The following is a 16,998-nucleotide window of genomic DNA, read 5'->3' on the forward strand; positions in this document are numbered from 1 at the left end:
GATGTAATACACTATAGCTCTTGTTACCAAGACAATTTCATTAGCCGTTGATTATGCAGTCAAGGAAAGGCAGTCAGTTCTATTAAGGGATCTTAATGAAGCCTTTATCATACAGCAGCTCTTCTTATAAGGACTGAAGTTTGGGGAAGAAAAGTTTGTGTGACAGAGGAAGACCCATTAGGATTAAATAGCCCCAAGGCAGGGTCATTGAAGGAGCTGTTCAGAGATAAGCACTGCAATTAGATCAAATTTAACACAGTGAAGCTGGTGAAAATGGAAGAAACGTAGAAAAGCTAGAGTGGAACTGCTCTTGATGAGGCTGAAACAATGAATGTAGTCGCAGCAATATGACTTTCCCACATCACTGAATTACAGGGAGACAAAAGCAGCTTGGAGGAAGGAAGAAGAAAACCACCTTGACCTTCCAAACCTGAAGGGGGAGATAATGTCACTTCAAACACGGAGGAAGACTGGACGAGACAACTGCCGAGAAGTCCGGAATCCAGTTAGGTCATCGCTGTCTCGTTTGTTTGAGCATTCCCACGTATTTGTCACCTGCTCTGGGCCAGGCACTGTGCCAGGCAGTGGGGCTGTCCACAGCGGTGGACAAAGGTGACCAAAATCCCTGCTCTCGTGGTGGAGCTCACTTTCTGATGGGAAAGACTGACGATAAATAAATAAGGAAAGCCTGCTGGCTGCTGCTTCACTGAAAAAGTGGAGCCATCTCATCTTCTTACAATGAATCTTTAAAAGAACAGAGGGCAAACCCACGGTCCTGCCGGAGGGACTGAGTGAGAAGTAGTGGGAGCGTCAGACTGCACTCTGGATATAAGGCATGGGAGGCGGGGCGGGGGGGTGGGGGACGGGCATCCAGGGGCTCAGCAGTGTGGAACAACTGTAACCAAGCAGGACCCTATGAGGCCTTCCTACAATAGACCTCCACCTGCCTTTTGTCTGTAGGAAAACTTTAATCAAAGAATAAATTCAATCAGAGAAGTGAGAAAATGCAGAAAGAAAGGAAAACAGTCAAGCAAGACAAAATAATACTTTAGCCATTAAACAAAGTCAAGGCCTTTATTCTTCTCAAGGGCTATAGGTAATATTCTGAGCCATGTCCTTTGAGCTGTTTTGCAAATACTGAATCCTCCACCAGGTAGGAGAAGTTAACCGTGTGCTGCCCACAAGCACGTAGACCCCAGACCGGTTGGAACCAGCAGGTTGATGAAGCTGACTCCCCATTACCTCACTACCAGCCAATCAGAATGTCTGTGAGCTGATCACGCCCTGCTCCTTGAACACTAGACGACTCTTCAGTACCCTCTCCAGGGTGGGACACACAGTCTTGAGGGTATTAGCCCGCTGTGGCCCCCTTTGCCTGGCAAAGCAATAAAGCGATTTCTTTCTACTTCACCCCAAACTCTTGTCTCCAAGATTTAATCTGGCACCAGTGCACAGAGGCCAAACTTTGGCAAAACAATGACAGGAGAAATGGACCGTACTGGGCAGACAGTGCAGAGAAGGTGAGGGCTGCACATTCCTCTAGGACAGTGGTTCTCAACTCAACTGACAGTGGCTGTGCGCAAACCCCCGGGACATTTGTCAGCATCTGGAGACATTTCTGAATGTCACATCAGGGGTGATGCTGGTGGTGGTGCTACTGGAATCTAGTGGATAGAAACCAGAGGTGCTGGTAATCATCCTACAATGTCACAACAGAGACTTATCCAGCCCTCAACGCAAATAATGCTGAGGCTGAGAAACGTGCTCTGGTGAGGCACGGGGTCCTCCCTGGAAAATCACTTTCCTCTACCACGGGCTACGATGCAATTTTACTTCAGTTGAATAAGATTTCAGCATGCACAAATGTAACCTCCCTATTAAATGCTTCTGGTGCAGGCCCACACTGCTCTTTTGCGAAATAAAATGATTAATCGTCCTTTGTTCATCAGTGGCGGCCAAGTTGTGTGACATCAAGGGCAAAAGTTAAATCTAATAAAAATCCGTTGGTGGTTGGCACGGCTAATAGTAGCAGTAGCTTGAAGCTACTCTGTTCTCATTACTTTGGTAAAAGTTAGTGGGATGGTCCCTTAAACCATCCACTGAGAATTCACAGACGATGTGTAAATAATTGAAGCTGAGTATTTAACCATTCTTCCAAATAGAAAATTATCCTCAGAATGCCTAAGAAGGGCTTCCCTGGTGGCACAATGGTTAAGAATTTGCCTGCCAATGCAGGGAACACGGGTTCGAGCCCTGGTCCGGGAAGATCCCACATGCCGCGGAAACTAAGCCTGCGCGCCACAACTACTGAGCCTGCGCTCTAGAGCCCGCGAGCCACAACTACTGGAGCCTGTATGCCTAGAGCCCGTGCTCCACAACAAGAGAAGCCACCGCAATGAGAAGCGCGCACCCTGCAATGAAGAGTAGCCCCCGCTCGCCACAACTAGAGAAAGCCCGTGCGCAGCCAAAAATAAATAAAAACTTTTAAAAAACTTAAAAAAAAAAAGAATGCCTAAGAAGCTTTCTGTCTGAAACTGAATGCAAATGAATCAAAGTTGTTGCTTTACTCACCTTTCTTTCCTTACCACTATCACTCATGTCTTTACTGCAGAAATATACATTTCAATGAAAAAAAAAACCCCAAATGAACGGTATCAGACAAAGCACAAATGCATTAAGACCTTTAAACAGAAAACAGCACCAAGAAAACAGTTCCATAAAGAAAAAGAGTAGCGCTGTGGAGGGGAGGTGTGGTGGTCCCGAGCAATGACACATATGCTCTTCTGTGGATCTTATTCTGCAGTGATTAATTAACTTTCCCACTAACATACTTAAGCAGATTCTGTGCCCTGAGGGCACTCTAATTAATTCATTTTTCACTTTGAATAATGCAGTTTTTCTAAAGGGAGGCCACCTGACTACAAGTACGGATGGATTCTTTAAAATCTTTTGGCACTTTGCTTATGTTCTGCCTTTGAATGTCATGGCATCAAAATATTAGCTTTAAAACCCCCAAATAGTTTTTAGGAAGACTGCTCCCATACCACCAACCCTCTCCTCTTTGCAGTTTAAGGCCAGTCACCCCCAGAAAGCTCTTCCTGATCAGTGACACCTCTTCTTCACTCTGACATGAGATCCTCTGCCCCTTAGAGTAATGGTGATGCTTTTTGTGCACTCTGGGTGACCTCATTTGTCTACCTTGGCTTTCCTATTGAACTGCTATTTACTATCTGGAAAGACAGAAGAGGGATCCAAGAAAATTGTGATGTCAGAAGACATACCCATTGACTTGGAGTTATAAGTTAACATTTTTCAGCAAAAGGTCAAACCATGCCCTTTGATTTGTATATGTGTGTGTTGTGTGTGTGCACGCATCTGAGTTTTTACTACCAGGAAAGACTTGCTATTTATTTTTCTTACTGCTACAAAAAGTAGGAGAAAGGCATATACTTAAAATAAACATGCATTCCCCTGCCCCCAATCAAAAAGAGCTGTTATTTTCATTTCTTCCACTGAGATATTTGGCTGGACTCTTTTTTAAATGATAAAAATTGACTCAAGGACTGGGTACCAATCTGGGTAATCTGTCATAGGCAAAACAATGAACTCCAAACTAAGGCTGAGTTAGTAACAACTAAAAAACTGACGCTACTCAGATATTTTCCTCAGCCCCAGAGAGGTAAGGTAACTTCTCAAACCCTCATCTCATCTTCCTTCTTCTCTCCTACTCTTACCCCTCTGCCACCTTCCATCTTTCTTTAGAAAGCAGAGCACATAGTGAAAACCAAGGGTGACAGATTTACCTGTAATATGATAGCTCACTTGTCGATTGATGTCAGAAGAGTCTCTGTCCCATGTGCTGAGGACAGCTACCACCTCGCCCGGAGGGTCGCTCTCCTTCACGTTCCCTCGGTACACCTCGTGGGCAAAGACCGGAGCGTTGTCATTTATATCCGTCACCCTGACAGAGACCAATGCTGTGGAAGAAAGAGAGAAGGCCTCCCCGAGGTCGGAGGCCACCACGGAGAAGGTGAACGTGGGGTCTGTCTCGTGATCCAGGTCTCTCAAGGTACTGATCCAGCCTGTGTTGCTGTCAATGTTGAACGCTTGCATCACCTTTTCAGGTTGGGAATCTGAGTGGAGGGAGTAGGTGACCTGCCCATTGGCTCCCCAGTCCATATCGATGGCTCTCACCTGCGTGAGTTTGGTGCCCACAGGCATCCCTTCCATGATGATCGTCTCATAGCTTGAAGTTTCAAAGACTGGCTTGTTGTCATTCATATCCAATACCTTGATGTCTACATCCACCGTGAACACAAGGTCTACCTTGTCCAGGGGTATAGTGGCTGCTACTTTGAAGTGGAAAGCTGGGCTGCTCTCATGGTCAAGACGTTTGTCCAGCTTGATCGTGCCTGTTTCCTGTTCTATGATGAAGACAGCTCCCTTGTTATTTTCCAGCCGCTCCCCATTAACTGTGCTGAACTTGACTTTCTGAGTGGGCAAAATCCTCAGGGTGTCCACCGTGCTCCCAATGGCTGTATCTTCTGAAATGGTGAAGGAATACTGAGACTGGGTGAAGGACGGCAAGAATGTTTCAGGGGGTAAGACGTGGATGTAAACGGGGATGAGGGAGTGCTTCACCGGAATGCCCCCATCCACTGCTTTGACAAAGAAGGACAGCACTGTGTTTTTCAGCTGGTTAAAATGGCCCTTTGTGACCATCCAGCCATTGTCAGGATCGATTTCCAGGAGGTCAGCCACCGAGACCGAGGCCTCGCTATAGAGGGAATAAGTAATCCTCGCATTCGCTCCATCGTCTGGATCCATGGCTTGAACCTGAGTGACCAGGTGACCCCGTCCGACATCTGCCCTGACGCTGGCTCTGTATTCCACCGTCGTGAACTGGGGGGCGTTGTCATTTTCATCCACCACAATCACCCTCACGGTGCAGAAAGTTGTTCTCCCTCCGCCATCAAGGGCCCTCAGAAAAATACTGATGTCTCCTTCCAGAGGGTTTTCCCGGTCGAGCCTTTCTGTTGTGATGACCTGTCCATTGCCATCTATGAGGAATCGATCCTTGGCAAAGTCATTGATGATGGCGTAGCTGACCTGCCCATATGTCCCTGGATCCCCATCCGTGGCTCGAACGTGAATCACCTTTGTCCCAGCGGCCGTGTTCTCTCTCACCTCAGCTACGTAGGTGCTTTGAGAAAAGGCAGGGCTGTACAGGTTGGCCCCGAGGACCCTGATATGCACCTGGGCAGTGCTAGTGAACAGTCCATCAGAGACGGACACGTTGAGACTGTACAGAGGCTCCATCCGTTGCTTCCGGTGGTTGGAGAGCGTGATGACGCCACTCTTGCTGTCCATCAGAAAGCTTGTCCGGTCATTCCCAGATAAAATGCTGTATTCCAACCTGTGAAAATCAGAGCTGTCTGCATCGGAGGCTTGCACACAAGTTACAAAATGGCCCCGGGGGGCTAATTCACTCACATATGACTCATAAATGAGCTGATTAAAGACTGGAGGGTTGTCATTTACGTCCGAGATGTAGATATGAACCAGGACCTCGCTGCTCAGTGATGGGAAGCCATTATCTGTGGCTCTGACTTTCAAAGTGCAGTGTTGCACTAACTCATGGTCCAGCATCCGCGCTGTCAGGATTAAGCCACTTGCGCTGTCTATGTGAAAATAATCTGTGCTGTTGTAAGTATCCTGGACAATCTGATAATGGACCATTTTATTGTTTTCTGAGTCTGCATCCGTAGAGACAACTTGTAAAACAGGTGTCCCAATGAGAGAACCTTCTGATAATGTTGTATTGTACGTGGGTTGATCAAAAATAGGGGGGTTGTCATTTACATCATTAAGTAGCAAGTCAACGGTGACTTCAGCCCTGGCCCCAGTGAGGGCATCACTGGCTCTTACTGTCAACTTGTAAACAGATGTAATTTCATAATCCAAAGGGCTAACGACTTTCAGGACCCCAGTGTCAAAGTCAATGTTAAATTGTTTATAAAGATCCCCATCAATAATGATGTATATGATGCCTTGGCCTTCTGGGCTGGTGGCGTTGATGCTTAGAATGGGGGTGTTGACGCTGATGTCTTCGTTGATGGATGCTGTATAAAAAGGCTTATCAAACACAGGCATTGCTTTGTTGACAATAGTGATGGGAAGTTCCACGGATGTGGACAAAGAGGGTTCTCCACCATCTCTGGCTAGGATGGTGACTCCATACTCAATGTTGGACAAGTCGGAGTTGAAAGCTTCTTTTAAAACAACTTTCCCTGAATTAGGGTTAATTTCAAAGTGGCCATAGTCATCCTGTAAGAGGTAGGTCACTTCTCCATTTGCACCTTTGTCTTTGTCAATGGCTGTCACTCGGTAAATCAGGGTGCCAGGCTCAGCATCAACTTGCACAGCAGCATAGTAAGGGAGGCCCACAAAGACTGGAGAATTGTCATTTATGTCTTCGATGTTAACCCTGACCACCACCCTTGCCACCCGCAGATGGTCTAGCTCTCGGCTGGCTTCCACAACCAGCTCATATAACTCTTGTTCTTCACGGTCAAATGGGACTCCGGCGGTCTGAATGACCCCTGAGGTAGATTTTATCTTGAACTTATTTCCTGGGTTTAAGATGCTGTATTTTAAGGGCTCATTAAGGCGATTTCCCACTGCATTGACAATAGCAACTTTGGTTATGTTCGTGTTGTTCTCTGAGATGGAGGTGGAGTAAAAGCTTTGTGTAAAGTGGAGGCCACTGTCCATGGCTTCTTTAACCAAGATGGTGACCATGGAAGTACTATAGAACTTCCCATCAGACACCTTAACTATCAGCATGTAGTGATCTTTGGAGAGGTTGTTGTTTTTAATAGTGAGCACTCCACTATTTGAGTCAATTAAAAAATGATCCAAGCTACCTTCCATTAGGCTGTACATCAGTTCTGGGGGCACCTCGGAGTCAGGATCCGTGGCACTAACTTTCAGAACCTCCACTCCGACATAGGTAGGTAGGAGTAAGACAGTCTCAAACACAGCCTGAGTGAACACAGGTGGGTTGTCATTCACATCTGTCACTTCTATGTTGACTTCAACGGGACTCTCTGCCGTCAGCTGGGGGCTACCACTGTCTCTCACGTGCACATGAAAATGGAAATGGGCGATGGTTTCATGGTCCAGGTTCGCGATTGTTCTGATCGCACCTGTGCTGGAGTCCACTGTGAAGAACTTCTTGGCCGTGGACTCAACAATCTGATACACAAGCAGAGCATTCCGATTGCTGTCGGCATCGGTGGCTCGAATCACCAGCGGGCTGTTGTGCAAGCTCCTGACGATGCTATTGATGGGGGCTGCCTCGCTTAGGCTACCCGAATACTGAGAAAAGAGAAAAACTGGCGCATTATCATTTTCATCAACAACCTGAATATTGACTGTGATGTTGGAAGCCATTCCTGCCATGTTCGTGGCCTGGACAATGAGTTGATAAGAGGAGGTATGCTCGTAATCCAGTGCCTTGCGTGTGGTGATGACTCCAGAATAGGGATTTATGGTGAAAACCCCATCAACGTTTCCATCTTTGACTTCATAAATGAGGGTGGATTGACTGATGGCAGAGATTAGAATGACTGATGTTCCAATATCAACATTTTCATGTACTTCTGCTTGGTAGTCTTTGTGAGTGAACTTGGGGTGAGAATTATCAGACATGGTGACAGAAATTCGCACAATCGCGGTGGCAGACATCGGCGGGGAACCCTGATCCGTGACTTTGACTGACAGGACAAACTGACCCATTGTTGTCATGTCTGGCTCTTTAGAAACTGTGATGATGCCCAGGACTGGTTCTATCTTAAATGTGTTCCCAGTGTTCCCTGCAATAGAAAAATCAACAGGGAAATGAGTTCAAGTGGGTCATTTTCTGAAGATTAACTCTTCACCTTAAGGCTACTTTACACAACATGGCAAACAGCAATTATTCATTTTCACTCCTCCTCATTCTGAAATAAAACGAGAGACTTCCCTTTTAGGGGTATTCAAAAGCAACTGAAATGAGTTTTCCAGTAAATTGTGAATTTCAGATCAGTATCTTCTTAATTCAGGTTAACAAGAACAACAACACAGCTCTGTGTACATTCAAACTGGGAAATAGGAGAGTTTGTAGGAAAGACTTTCCTGCTTAGGATTTTCTTATTTCCAGACTGGGCTGGCACATGCCAATGACACTGATAAAAAGGCATTTATCCTGAAACCAGTGCCATAATTCTGTGTTCTACATTATAAGAAAGAGGGTGGTAGGGATTTCCCTGGTGGTGCGATGGCTAAGAATCCGCCTGCCAATGCAGGGGATACAGGTTCAATCCCTGGTCCGGGAAGATCCCACATGCTGCGGAGCAACTAAGCCCAGGCGCCACAACTACTGAGCCTGCGCTCTAGAGCCCGCAAGCCACAACTACTGAGCCCACGTGCCACAACTACTGAAGCTGATGCACTTAGAGCCCATGCTCTGCAACAAGAGAAGACACTGCAGTGAGAAGCCCGCGCACCGCAACAAAGAGTAACCCCCGCTCGCCACAACTAGACAAAGCCCACACGCAGCAACAAAGACCCAACGCAGCCAAAAATAAATAAATAAATTTTAAAAAAATTAAAAAGGAAGAGGGTTGTAGGAATCGCTTCAGAACATTATCATATAGTCATTCGGTTTAAGACTCTCCCAAAGGTAAGCTTTGCTATGTGGAGTTGGTATAGTTTCATACATATCATCAAAACCAACTTCATCCCAAACACTGCTTGGTGACGGGGGTTTGTTCAGGTATGGAGAATTCTTCTCAAGTCACCATTTGCTTTGTAAGCTGTGAGAATTTTTTCTGACTCTCCTTCTATTCTTCACTTCCCTACACCCCAACGCACACATCATATGCACACACAGACATAAAAGTAGACACAAAATGTATAATGGTTCCATCTGTAACCATTCTATTTGCTCAATATTTGAGACGTTTCTGATGAAATAAGAAAGTGTTAAAAATCTGAAGCAGCACAGAAACCAAGAACTTGAGCATAATCCTTATGAAACTAAGAAACTGGCACCCCACTTGGACAAACCTGAAATGGGAAGGGCTGTGAACCATGACACTGTGGAAAAGAGGAGGAGAGAATGGGGAACACAAAACTTGAAGAATGTAAAGAATGTGTCTCACAGGTAGTGAACAGTGGGAAGCAGCATCCTTCACGATGTTACTTTTTGCTTCTCTCATGAGGCTTTCCCATGCTTCTCAAAGAATACATGCTTGTGTGTCCAGATTTTTTTACATCACAAGTTAAACGTTTGGTTATTCAATTATATCTGAATTTTTCTTTCTTTTTGAAGTGCTATAGTATGGCAACATACAGAGAGTTTAAATGTCGTATCATTAAGATAGGCTCCAGGATTGAGAGCGCAGTTAGATAATGTGTTTGAAATATACAACACATACAGCTATTTGCACACCTCTTACTACATACTTATTACTTAAACTTTTCCATGTCTGAAAACAAAAATGTCATGTTTGTATAAAATCTATTTCTATAAGATGCTTGCTTATTTCTCAAGAGGGAGCAAGTCCAACAAAGAGATAAACAATTTGATTCTAGACCCCAAATATGAATATTAAACAAAATTATCTTTGACGTCAGCATGATTTTTTACTTTGCCACCTGAACATGACCATTTTGTGGTGACAACAAGAAGGTCAATGAACTCATGAACAAACTTGCAAATTTTCAATAAATAGCACCGTGGAATTACGTGTGATTCCAATATTCGATTCACAGACCCTCACAAGGAGGCAGGAATCATTTCACTTTAGCATCTCAGGGGAGGAAAATATAGAGATACCTGAGTAATGGTCACCTTCCAGCAGTGGCAACACATGCAACCCTGAATGATGAATGCCACATCCTCATTATGGTGTCCCATGTGGAGTTTCGAGGTGAGTCCTTTCTTACTCCAGGCTCGTGCATACACAGCAAGATATATATGGCAGGGATGAAGGAAGGCCAGCTTCCGACCTTGAGTAGAGCTTCCCCACCCTGCTGTTCCATGGCTGCTGACCTGCTTGTTACCCTCTTCCAGGATGCTGTGCTCATACGTCAGGTCCAAATGGGCTCTTTGCCTCTTTCCCTCTCCAATGCACTGTCCCATTTTCTTAGAATCCACTTCCTGCTTATTCTCTTCTTCTGTACTTAAATCTTTGGAAGCTAATCTCTGCTTGCTTTCTTGGAATCTATGACTTCTTATAGACTTTTGGCAACGGGGCAAAAGCTGTGCTGACCTTACTTATCATTATTAATCTGGTATACAGCACAGTGCCTGGCACACATAAAAGGTGCTCAATAAATATTTGTTGAATGATTGAGAGAGGTAGATCAAAAAAGATGTTTAAGTCTCTATCTGTATATATCTTGGGGTCCAATATGCCCCCATCCTAACTCAACACTTTCTTAGTCCTGGTCTCTCCTGTACTGCCCTGTCTCTGAGCCACCCATGAACCACTGTTGGCACCAAACATCAAACCTGAACTAAATATAAGACTCGAAGTTCTGCACTTGAATTCCACCTCAGTCTTTCGGGCCAAAATGAAAAGGTTCAGTAGTTGCTTTAGGCCAGACAGGGGATAGGAAATGTATGGCCCACCAGTAAACAGAGTAAAATCTTGCTTCTCTGAGGTTTTTGAGAGCACTTAAATAAAACATATACTTTACACCAACCTCTTGTTATTTGATTCAAAGTCCTGAACTATCTGGGATCTGCTTGTATCCTACCATGATCCGTGAAGAAACTTGACTTAACTAAAACCAGTCCAGGTCAAGTGTAGGTCTCTCTGTCCTGTAATTCTCATTAGCTTTTTACACATCCAATCAAAGGATACTTTTTGAGATACCAAGCATTCCTGTGGGTTTTCTGGAAGCTCGACTTTTCTATATAAAAGATGTTTTAAGGAAATAACTTTTCTCTCTAGTTTTAGCCAACTGTTGAAGAAATGACTGAGTCCTTTCTCTATGTTCAGCACCCGGCTATAGTCTGTGGAAGCTGAAAGATAAGCGAGGCAGAATTTTCAGCTTTATGGTAAATTACTCTTAAATTACTCTGAGAACCTCCAAATTGGTTTCAAAATGTCTGGCTATCTGAGAGGAGTATATGTAGTAGCCTTCATGACAAATATAAAAAGCAAGAACACACGCAGATAAATGCTTAGAAGATGTTAAGAAAAGTAGAAATAAAACCCTATATCAAAATGATTACAATGTCATGAAACAATGTATATGCATGAATGAATTACGAGAAAAGAAAAAATACATAAGATTAGGGGAAAACTATAGAACGGACATAAAGAGTTCTTGGGTTAGGTGACATTTCCTGTGGCGATATTTAAATATATGTATTTTAAAGTTTCCCTATATTATTTGTGAAGCTAAAAGAACAAGGACTGTGTAATGAAATAATTAAAATATCCTCTGACAAACAAGAGATGAAAAATAGCGTTTATAAAAAGAGTACTGTCAGGCTTTAGGCTAAAAGGAAATTCCATGGAAATCTGGAAAAGAAAGGGGTGACTTCTCTTGGGGTACCTGGCTGTTCTGAACCAACATCTTTTCTTCTTTTTTGGTATAGAGTTTAGCACAGACTCATGTAAAATGTAGGTGCCTAATAAAGGAAATAGATTTAGATTGTCATTAAATACAGGAGCTATTTTTAAAGAAAGTCATTGGCTTTTTTTCTAATATTTTTTAGTCCAGAACTGTCATTCTAGCATTCATATTTTAATTCAACCGCTCACAAAAATGCTCCATATTTACATCAAGGGAAAGAAGCCTTTCCAGTGCTGGCAGGAAAGGAAACAGCATTTGGCATTATGCACGACAGACATAATGTTGCAGAATGTTTTGGGAATATGAGGCTTGAATATTCAAAAAAGACAGAACAGGGGAAGGGAAAATAGAGCAGATAAAGGATATTTGTAATTTTTAGGCTCACAGTCCTGTCTTTGCTTGGACATTCATCTCTTCTGCCATAAATGTTTTCTAACTGTCCAACTGCAAACCATCAGGAAACTACGGTCTTGCTTTCTAGATACTAAAATTGATTTTTTTAAAAAAATCTCAAATTTAACAACACGAGAATCTGCATTTATTTATCTGTCAGGTTAAGCAAGCAGTTCAGTACCTACCAACTACTCTGCTACTCAGATCACCTCCAATGAAGTGAGTTTGTGCTAAACCTAACCCTAACCCTAGGAATTTCTGAAGCCCACAAGCCCACAGCTCACCTACTGACAAGTAAGCATTGACCTTTAAGATTCAATTCACCAAACTCTCTGGCAGCCCTCAAATGACGGGAGGCTTTGGTTATTTTAGTCTGAGGCCAAGGCTTGTTGACCCATCAGTAAAAGCCACCGAGTTTATTACACATTCTTCTCTCTTCTCCATTCCAGAAAAATCTGAGATTGAACACAGTAAAAGGAAACTCCTTCTTCGATGTCAATGATGAAAAACATATTACTGAAATGCCAGGAACCTGATACACCATCGTTGTGCAAATAGGGCAGTTGCTTGGCCAAAAAATTCATCTGGAGACATTCCAGTGGTAACTATGTGAATTTTACATGGTGATAAATACTACTGAGGGTCCAATGCCATGCATGACACTGCAATCTGCACCAGCTCTCACCTGCTTCTATGGTATATATGAGTTCTGCATTTTCCCCTTTGTCTTTGTCCAGAGCCGTCACTTGCAGTACAGCTGATCCCAGAGCAGCCGATTCAAACACAGATGCTTCATACAGCGGGTTGGTGAAATAGGGGCTGTGATCATTAGCATCTTCCACGTTCACAATGACTCGGGCCAAGTTTCTTCGATAAGGAAACTCCTGATCTCTGACCTTTAGGCGAAATATAAGAAGCAGTAGGACTAAAATCTTTAAGTTGCAAAGAATTCACCTGGCTGTGCCTAAAGTGAAATCAAAATGAAATAATGCACAAAAACCGCTTGACCCAGTCCCAGGCCCGGAGCAGGTATTCAGTAAGCAGTGCTATTATAGAGTGAGGATGCTGATCGTGACACAGTGAGAGCTGGGGCCACGCTGTCTTTACTGCTCAGCATTACGCCTGGCCTCTGGTCTGTGTTCAGTCTGCGCTTGTAGAACCGATGTCAGGATATCGCAAACACAGCACTTTCCTCTGCCCCCCGCCACCCTCCACCCCCCAGAATTTGTGTATACAGTTGCTAATGGAATGGTGGATGGAGGCCCTTGTAAAGGGGAAACTAAAATGTGGAATTAATGAATGCAATGTAGCCATTGTCATTCATTCATTCATTCAACAAACCTTTATCATCGTCTATTATCTACCAAGTCCTGGGGTTGACTCTTGTGGTTCAGCGGTGGATGAGATACAGTTCCTGACCTCAAGAACCTTATAGTTGACTGGGGAATCCAAACAAATAAGTAGAAAGATAGGCCCAGAGGTAAGTGCCAGAATATGAGTAATTAGTAAGGATGTTAGCCTAGCTTGGAAAAGGTAACAAAACCAAGTAGAAGTAGTAATGTGCTGGGGGGCGGGGTGCGTGGCATATATTTCAGGCAAGAAGAACCAACATAAATGAAGTCCCAGAACTAAGAGAGAACGCTGACCACTGGGAAGATGAACCAAATCTTAATTTTTGAAATGTGAGACCCCAGCACTGTGAAATCACCAAAGAACCTTGCCTGACTGCTTTAAAGTTTTCCCTGGTTTGCATATGGCAGAAGCTTGCAACTAATCAATTCTTTAACTCAAACACATGATTTTGCTATCATTGTATGTAGCATTAATCCAATGTGTGCTTTTTGCTTGTTCAGTTTTAGATCCCCTAACTCCAGAGAGATTTGAAGAAATTAGAAAATATACCAAGAAAAGCTATCAAAGGGAAAGGGGTTTTCAGAAATATTACCTAAAAGGAATTGAGCAAAATGACTATAAGGGCTTAGCTTGGAGAAAGGCAACATAAAAGAGTTGTTTGCTCTAAATATTCACTTACATAAATGATACAGGGTAAGTGCACTGAATTCTAAGTTTGTTAAGGAAAGAATGAACAGAAATGGCTTGAAGAAATCATGAGAATAGAGTTAAGTCACTGGCAGTAGATTTCTGCTCCTGAAGAGATATATGCAAAAAGCCAGCCGGTGAGTGTGATGAGTTTCCCTGTCTGTAGACCAGCCTGCCCCACCCAAGGACCAAACTTGACTCTGTACTTTGGGATTATTGAAATCTAGGTCTGTTCCAATTGAATGTCCAAAGGTGCAGGGACTTTGTCTCTTTTATACCCTCGGTGCCTAGAACAGAATTTAGTATACAGTAGGTGCTTGAGAAATATCTGTTGAATGAATGAATGAATGACCAGAGGGATGGATCTGATGGACCCTGAGTCCCTCTTCCGTTCCCTGGAGTCTCATCTGGAAACCATAGCCAAAGGCATGGAACTCTAGTTTCTTCTTGCCCAGAGAATTGGAAAGGAAGAGTAGTACTTCGTGGAAGAGTACTTCAGCTGCTTGGGAATTGGTAGCATCTTAGTGTATTTTAAAGCCAATCAGTACAAAGATTACATCTCTGCCATCCTACCTGGTCTTAAGGAACTCAGGGGGGCCCTGTTAGGCCGTGGTTGTACAATTGCCCATAGGGTTCTTGGATAGTTAAAGGGACAGGTTTTAGGTCATAAACAAGGGTGTTTATTACTAATCTTTACTTCCCAATTAATGTAAACTAGCCAAACTTTGTTTTAAAATGAAAGCATCTCCTACATAATTTGGAGACCCCATGAACCCAAATTCAACATTCTCTGTAGGCTTTGGTGAGTTTTAAGATCTCTTTTGTGGGCCAGTATTTACCACTAGGTCCAATGCCAGTGCAATAAGTAATCAATCAGTTCTCTAAATGCTTCCAAGGGCTGAGCATTGTACAGGTTGAATAAATGATTACCCTTGTAATTAACTTCTCAAGGAACTTCTTTTAAACTTTTCCACAAAATCTTCTGGATGTGAACCAGTACAGAAACACGGCCTGTTCCTTCCTGCTCAAATCAGGCTGTCAGCAGCCTTTACTGAGTGGCCACTGTCTGTAGAGCTCATCTAATATTTCAGTTTGGCAAACATATGAAGTCACTATCTAACAATAGTAATTCCTCACTGAACTAAAAAGGCAAGAATGAATGCAACCCTGCTGCTGAAAAGACCAAATGTACTACTACTTACAAAATTCAAGGGCCCTGTACATCTGAAGGCTAAGGCATGTGCCTTGGATGGTCAGTGATTCTGCTAAGAGAGCATATTAAGCAGTTTGGTCCTACCATTATGTTGAGTATGTGCTTGTCCTGGGCTTCGTGGTCCAGCCTCTCAGCTGTGTAGAGCACGCCAGTGCTGGGGTCAATCCGGAACTTCCTCATGCTGACAGAATCTATGCTGCTGTGGACAGTATAGCTTAGCTTGTGCTTCTCATCTCTGTCTGTGGCTTCAATCTGCAATATCTCAGTATCTGGAAGCACATCCTCGGAAATTGTCACATCGTAATTTGGCTGAGAGAATTCTGGGCCATTATCATTATTATCCAGCACTTTGATAAATACCTATAGTTAAAAGGAGACAAGAGTGATGACTAATGCCAATTTACTCATTTCTAGTAAAAGAGGCTCCCTCCTTCTCTCCTCCCTCTATGTTCCTGGATCCCAGCTTCTAGCAAGTACTTTAATATGTAGGAAGATTCTTATGAAAGCACTCTGTAATTAGAGGTTGGCGATAAACCCATCGTTCACGTTAGCAGGAACATAAACTATGAGGATCGATATTCTCACGATTAAGTGAACAGATGAGACAGCCTCTGGGGTGGGGGGTGATAACTCTAGGAGATTATTTGAGGCACAATGTAAGAGATCACAAGGTGACCTTAGCTTGTTAAGTTCCTATTATCTTCCGTTCTTGTTATGTGCTTCTTATAGTAGACCTAATGTGGAGGCAGTGACAAGATAAGTAACAAAGAGGCAGAGGAAAGGGAGGTGTGGATACAGAGGTGGCTCTCCTTCAGATGGGAGGTGTTGAGCAAAGAACATGGTACTAATGATAGTTAAAATATGAAGTTCCCAAGCTGGTTCAAAATTTTTCAGGCAGATTTTATGAAAGAAGCTTAACGAACCCTGAATATTCATCACTCAGCTTTGACAATGATCAATTCATGGCTAACCTTGTTTCATCTTTATGTCCATTCATCTCCACCTGCTCCCTCATATTATTTTGAAGCAAGTCCCAGACATCATATAATTTCAGTGTACATCTCTAAAAGATAGGGACTCAAAATAAACACACACATACACACAATACCACTACTGCATCTAAACAGAGAAAACAGGAATTCCTTAATGTCTTTAAATATTCAGTTGGTGTTCATACTTCTGTAATTGTTTTGTAATGAGATATATGTTTGTGTACATGTGCATATATATTTTCAGTTTCTTTTAACCAGGATATGCACATAAGGCACAGACATTGCATTTGATTGACATTTCCTTTAATTATCTTTTAATTTGTAGGTTCTCCCTCTATCTTCATCGATTTCCTTGCAATTTTTATGTTGTTATTGTTGGCAATCAAAAAACTGAGCCATTTCCTCTTTAGTTCCCACAGTCTGAATTTTGCTTATTGTATCCCCATGGTTTTGTTCTACATGTTCCTCTGTCCCGTGTATTTCTTATAACTTGGTAGCTTTATGTAGGAGACAATAAAATTCACATTCAATTTCCTCCTTTTTTTTCGACAAAAATCTTTCATGGGTGATATATTTCCATCTGTAGAAATATGAAGTCTAGTTCTCTATCTTGTTCCATGATATTAGCAGCCATTGATGATATAGATAACATTAATTCATTAAAAATACAAAACAGTAGTGTTTTAATTCTATGATTTCTTCCTCACTTATTAGCTAGAATAG

The 16,998-nt window shown here is 43.0% G+C and overlaps 1 protein-coding gene across 6 annotated transcripts in view; it reads right to left on the reverse strand.

The window, feature by feature from the left end:
- FAT3 (FAT atypical cadherin 3) overlaps nt 1-16,998 on the reverse strand; it is a 708,211-nt gene that overhangs the window by 98,072 nt on the left and 593,141 nt on the right. For all 6 annotated transcript variants that reach the window (XR_004351132.1, XR_004351131.1, XM_032640647.1 and 3 more), the window contains exons 9-11: nt 15,368-15,643; nt 12,716-12,926; nt 3,804-7,877 (exon numbers count right to left, since the gene is read on the reverse strand). Coding sequence is in view for 4 of the 6 variants with exons in the window: in XM_032640647.1 (XP_032496538.1) it covers nt 3,804-7,877; nt 12,716-12,926; nt 15,368-15,643 (4,561 nt within the window). In the remaining 2 variants the exon portion in view is untranslated. The remainder of the gene's footprint in view (nt 1-3,803; nt 7,878-12,715; nt 12,927-15,367; nt 15,644-16,998) is intronic.

The sequence above is a fragment of the Phocoena sinus genome, chromosome 8 (genome assembly GCF_008692025.1).
Source record: "Phocoena sinus isolate mPhoSin1 chromosome 8, mPhoSin1.pri, whole genome shotgun sequence".
NCBI classification, from domain to species: Eukaryota; Metazoa; Chordata; class Mammalia; order Artiodactyla; family Phocoenidae; genus Phocoena; species Phocoena sinus.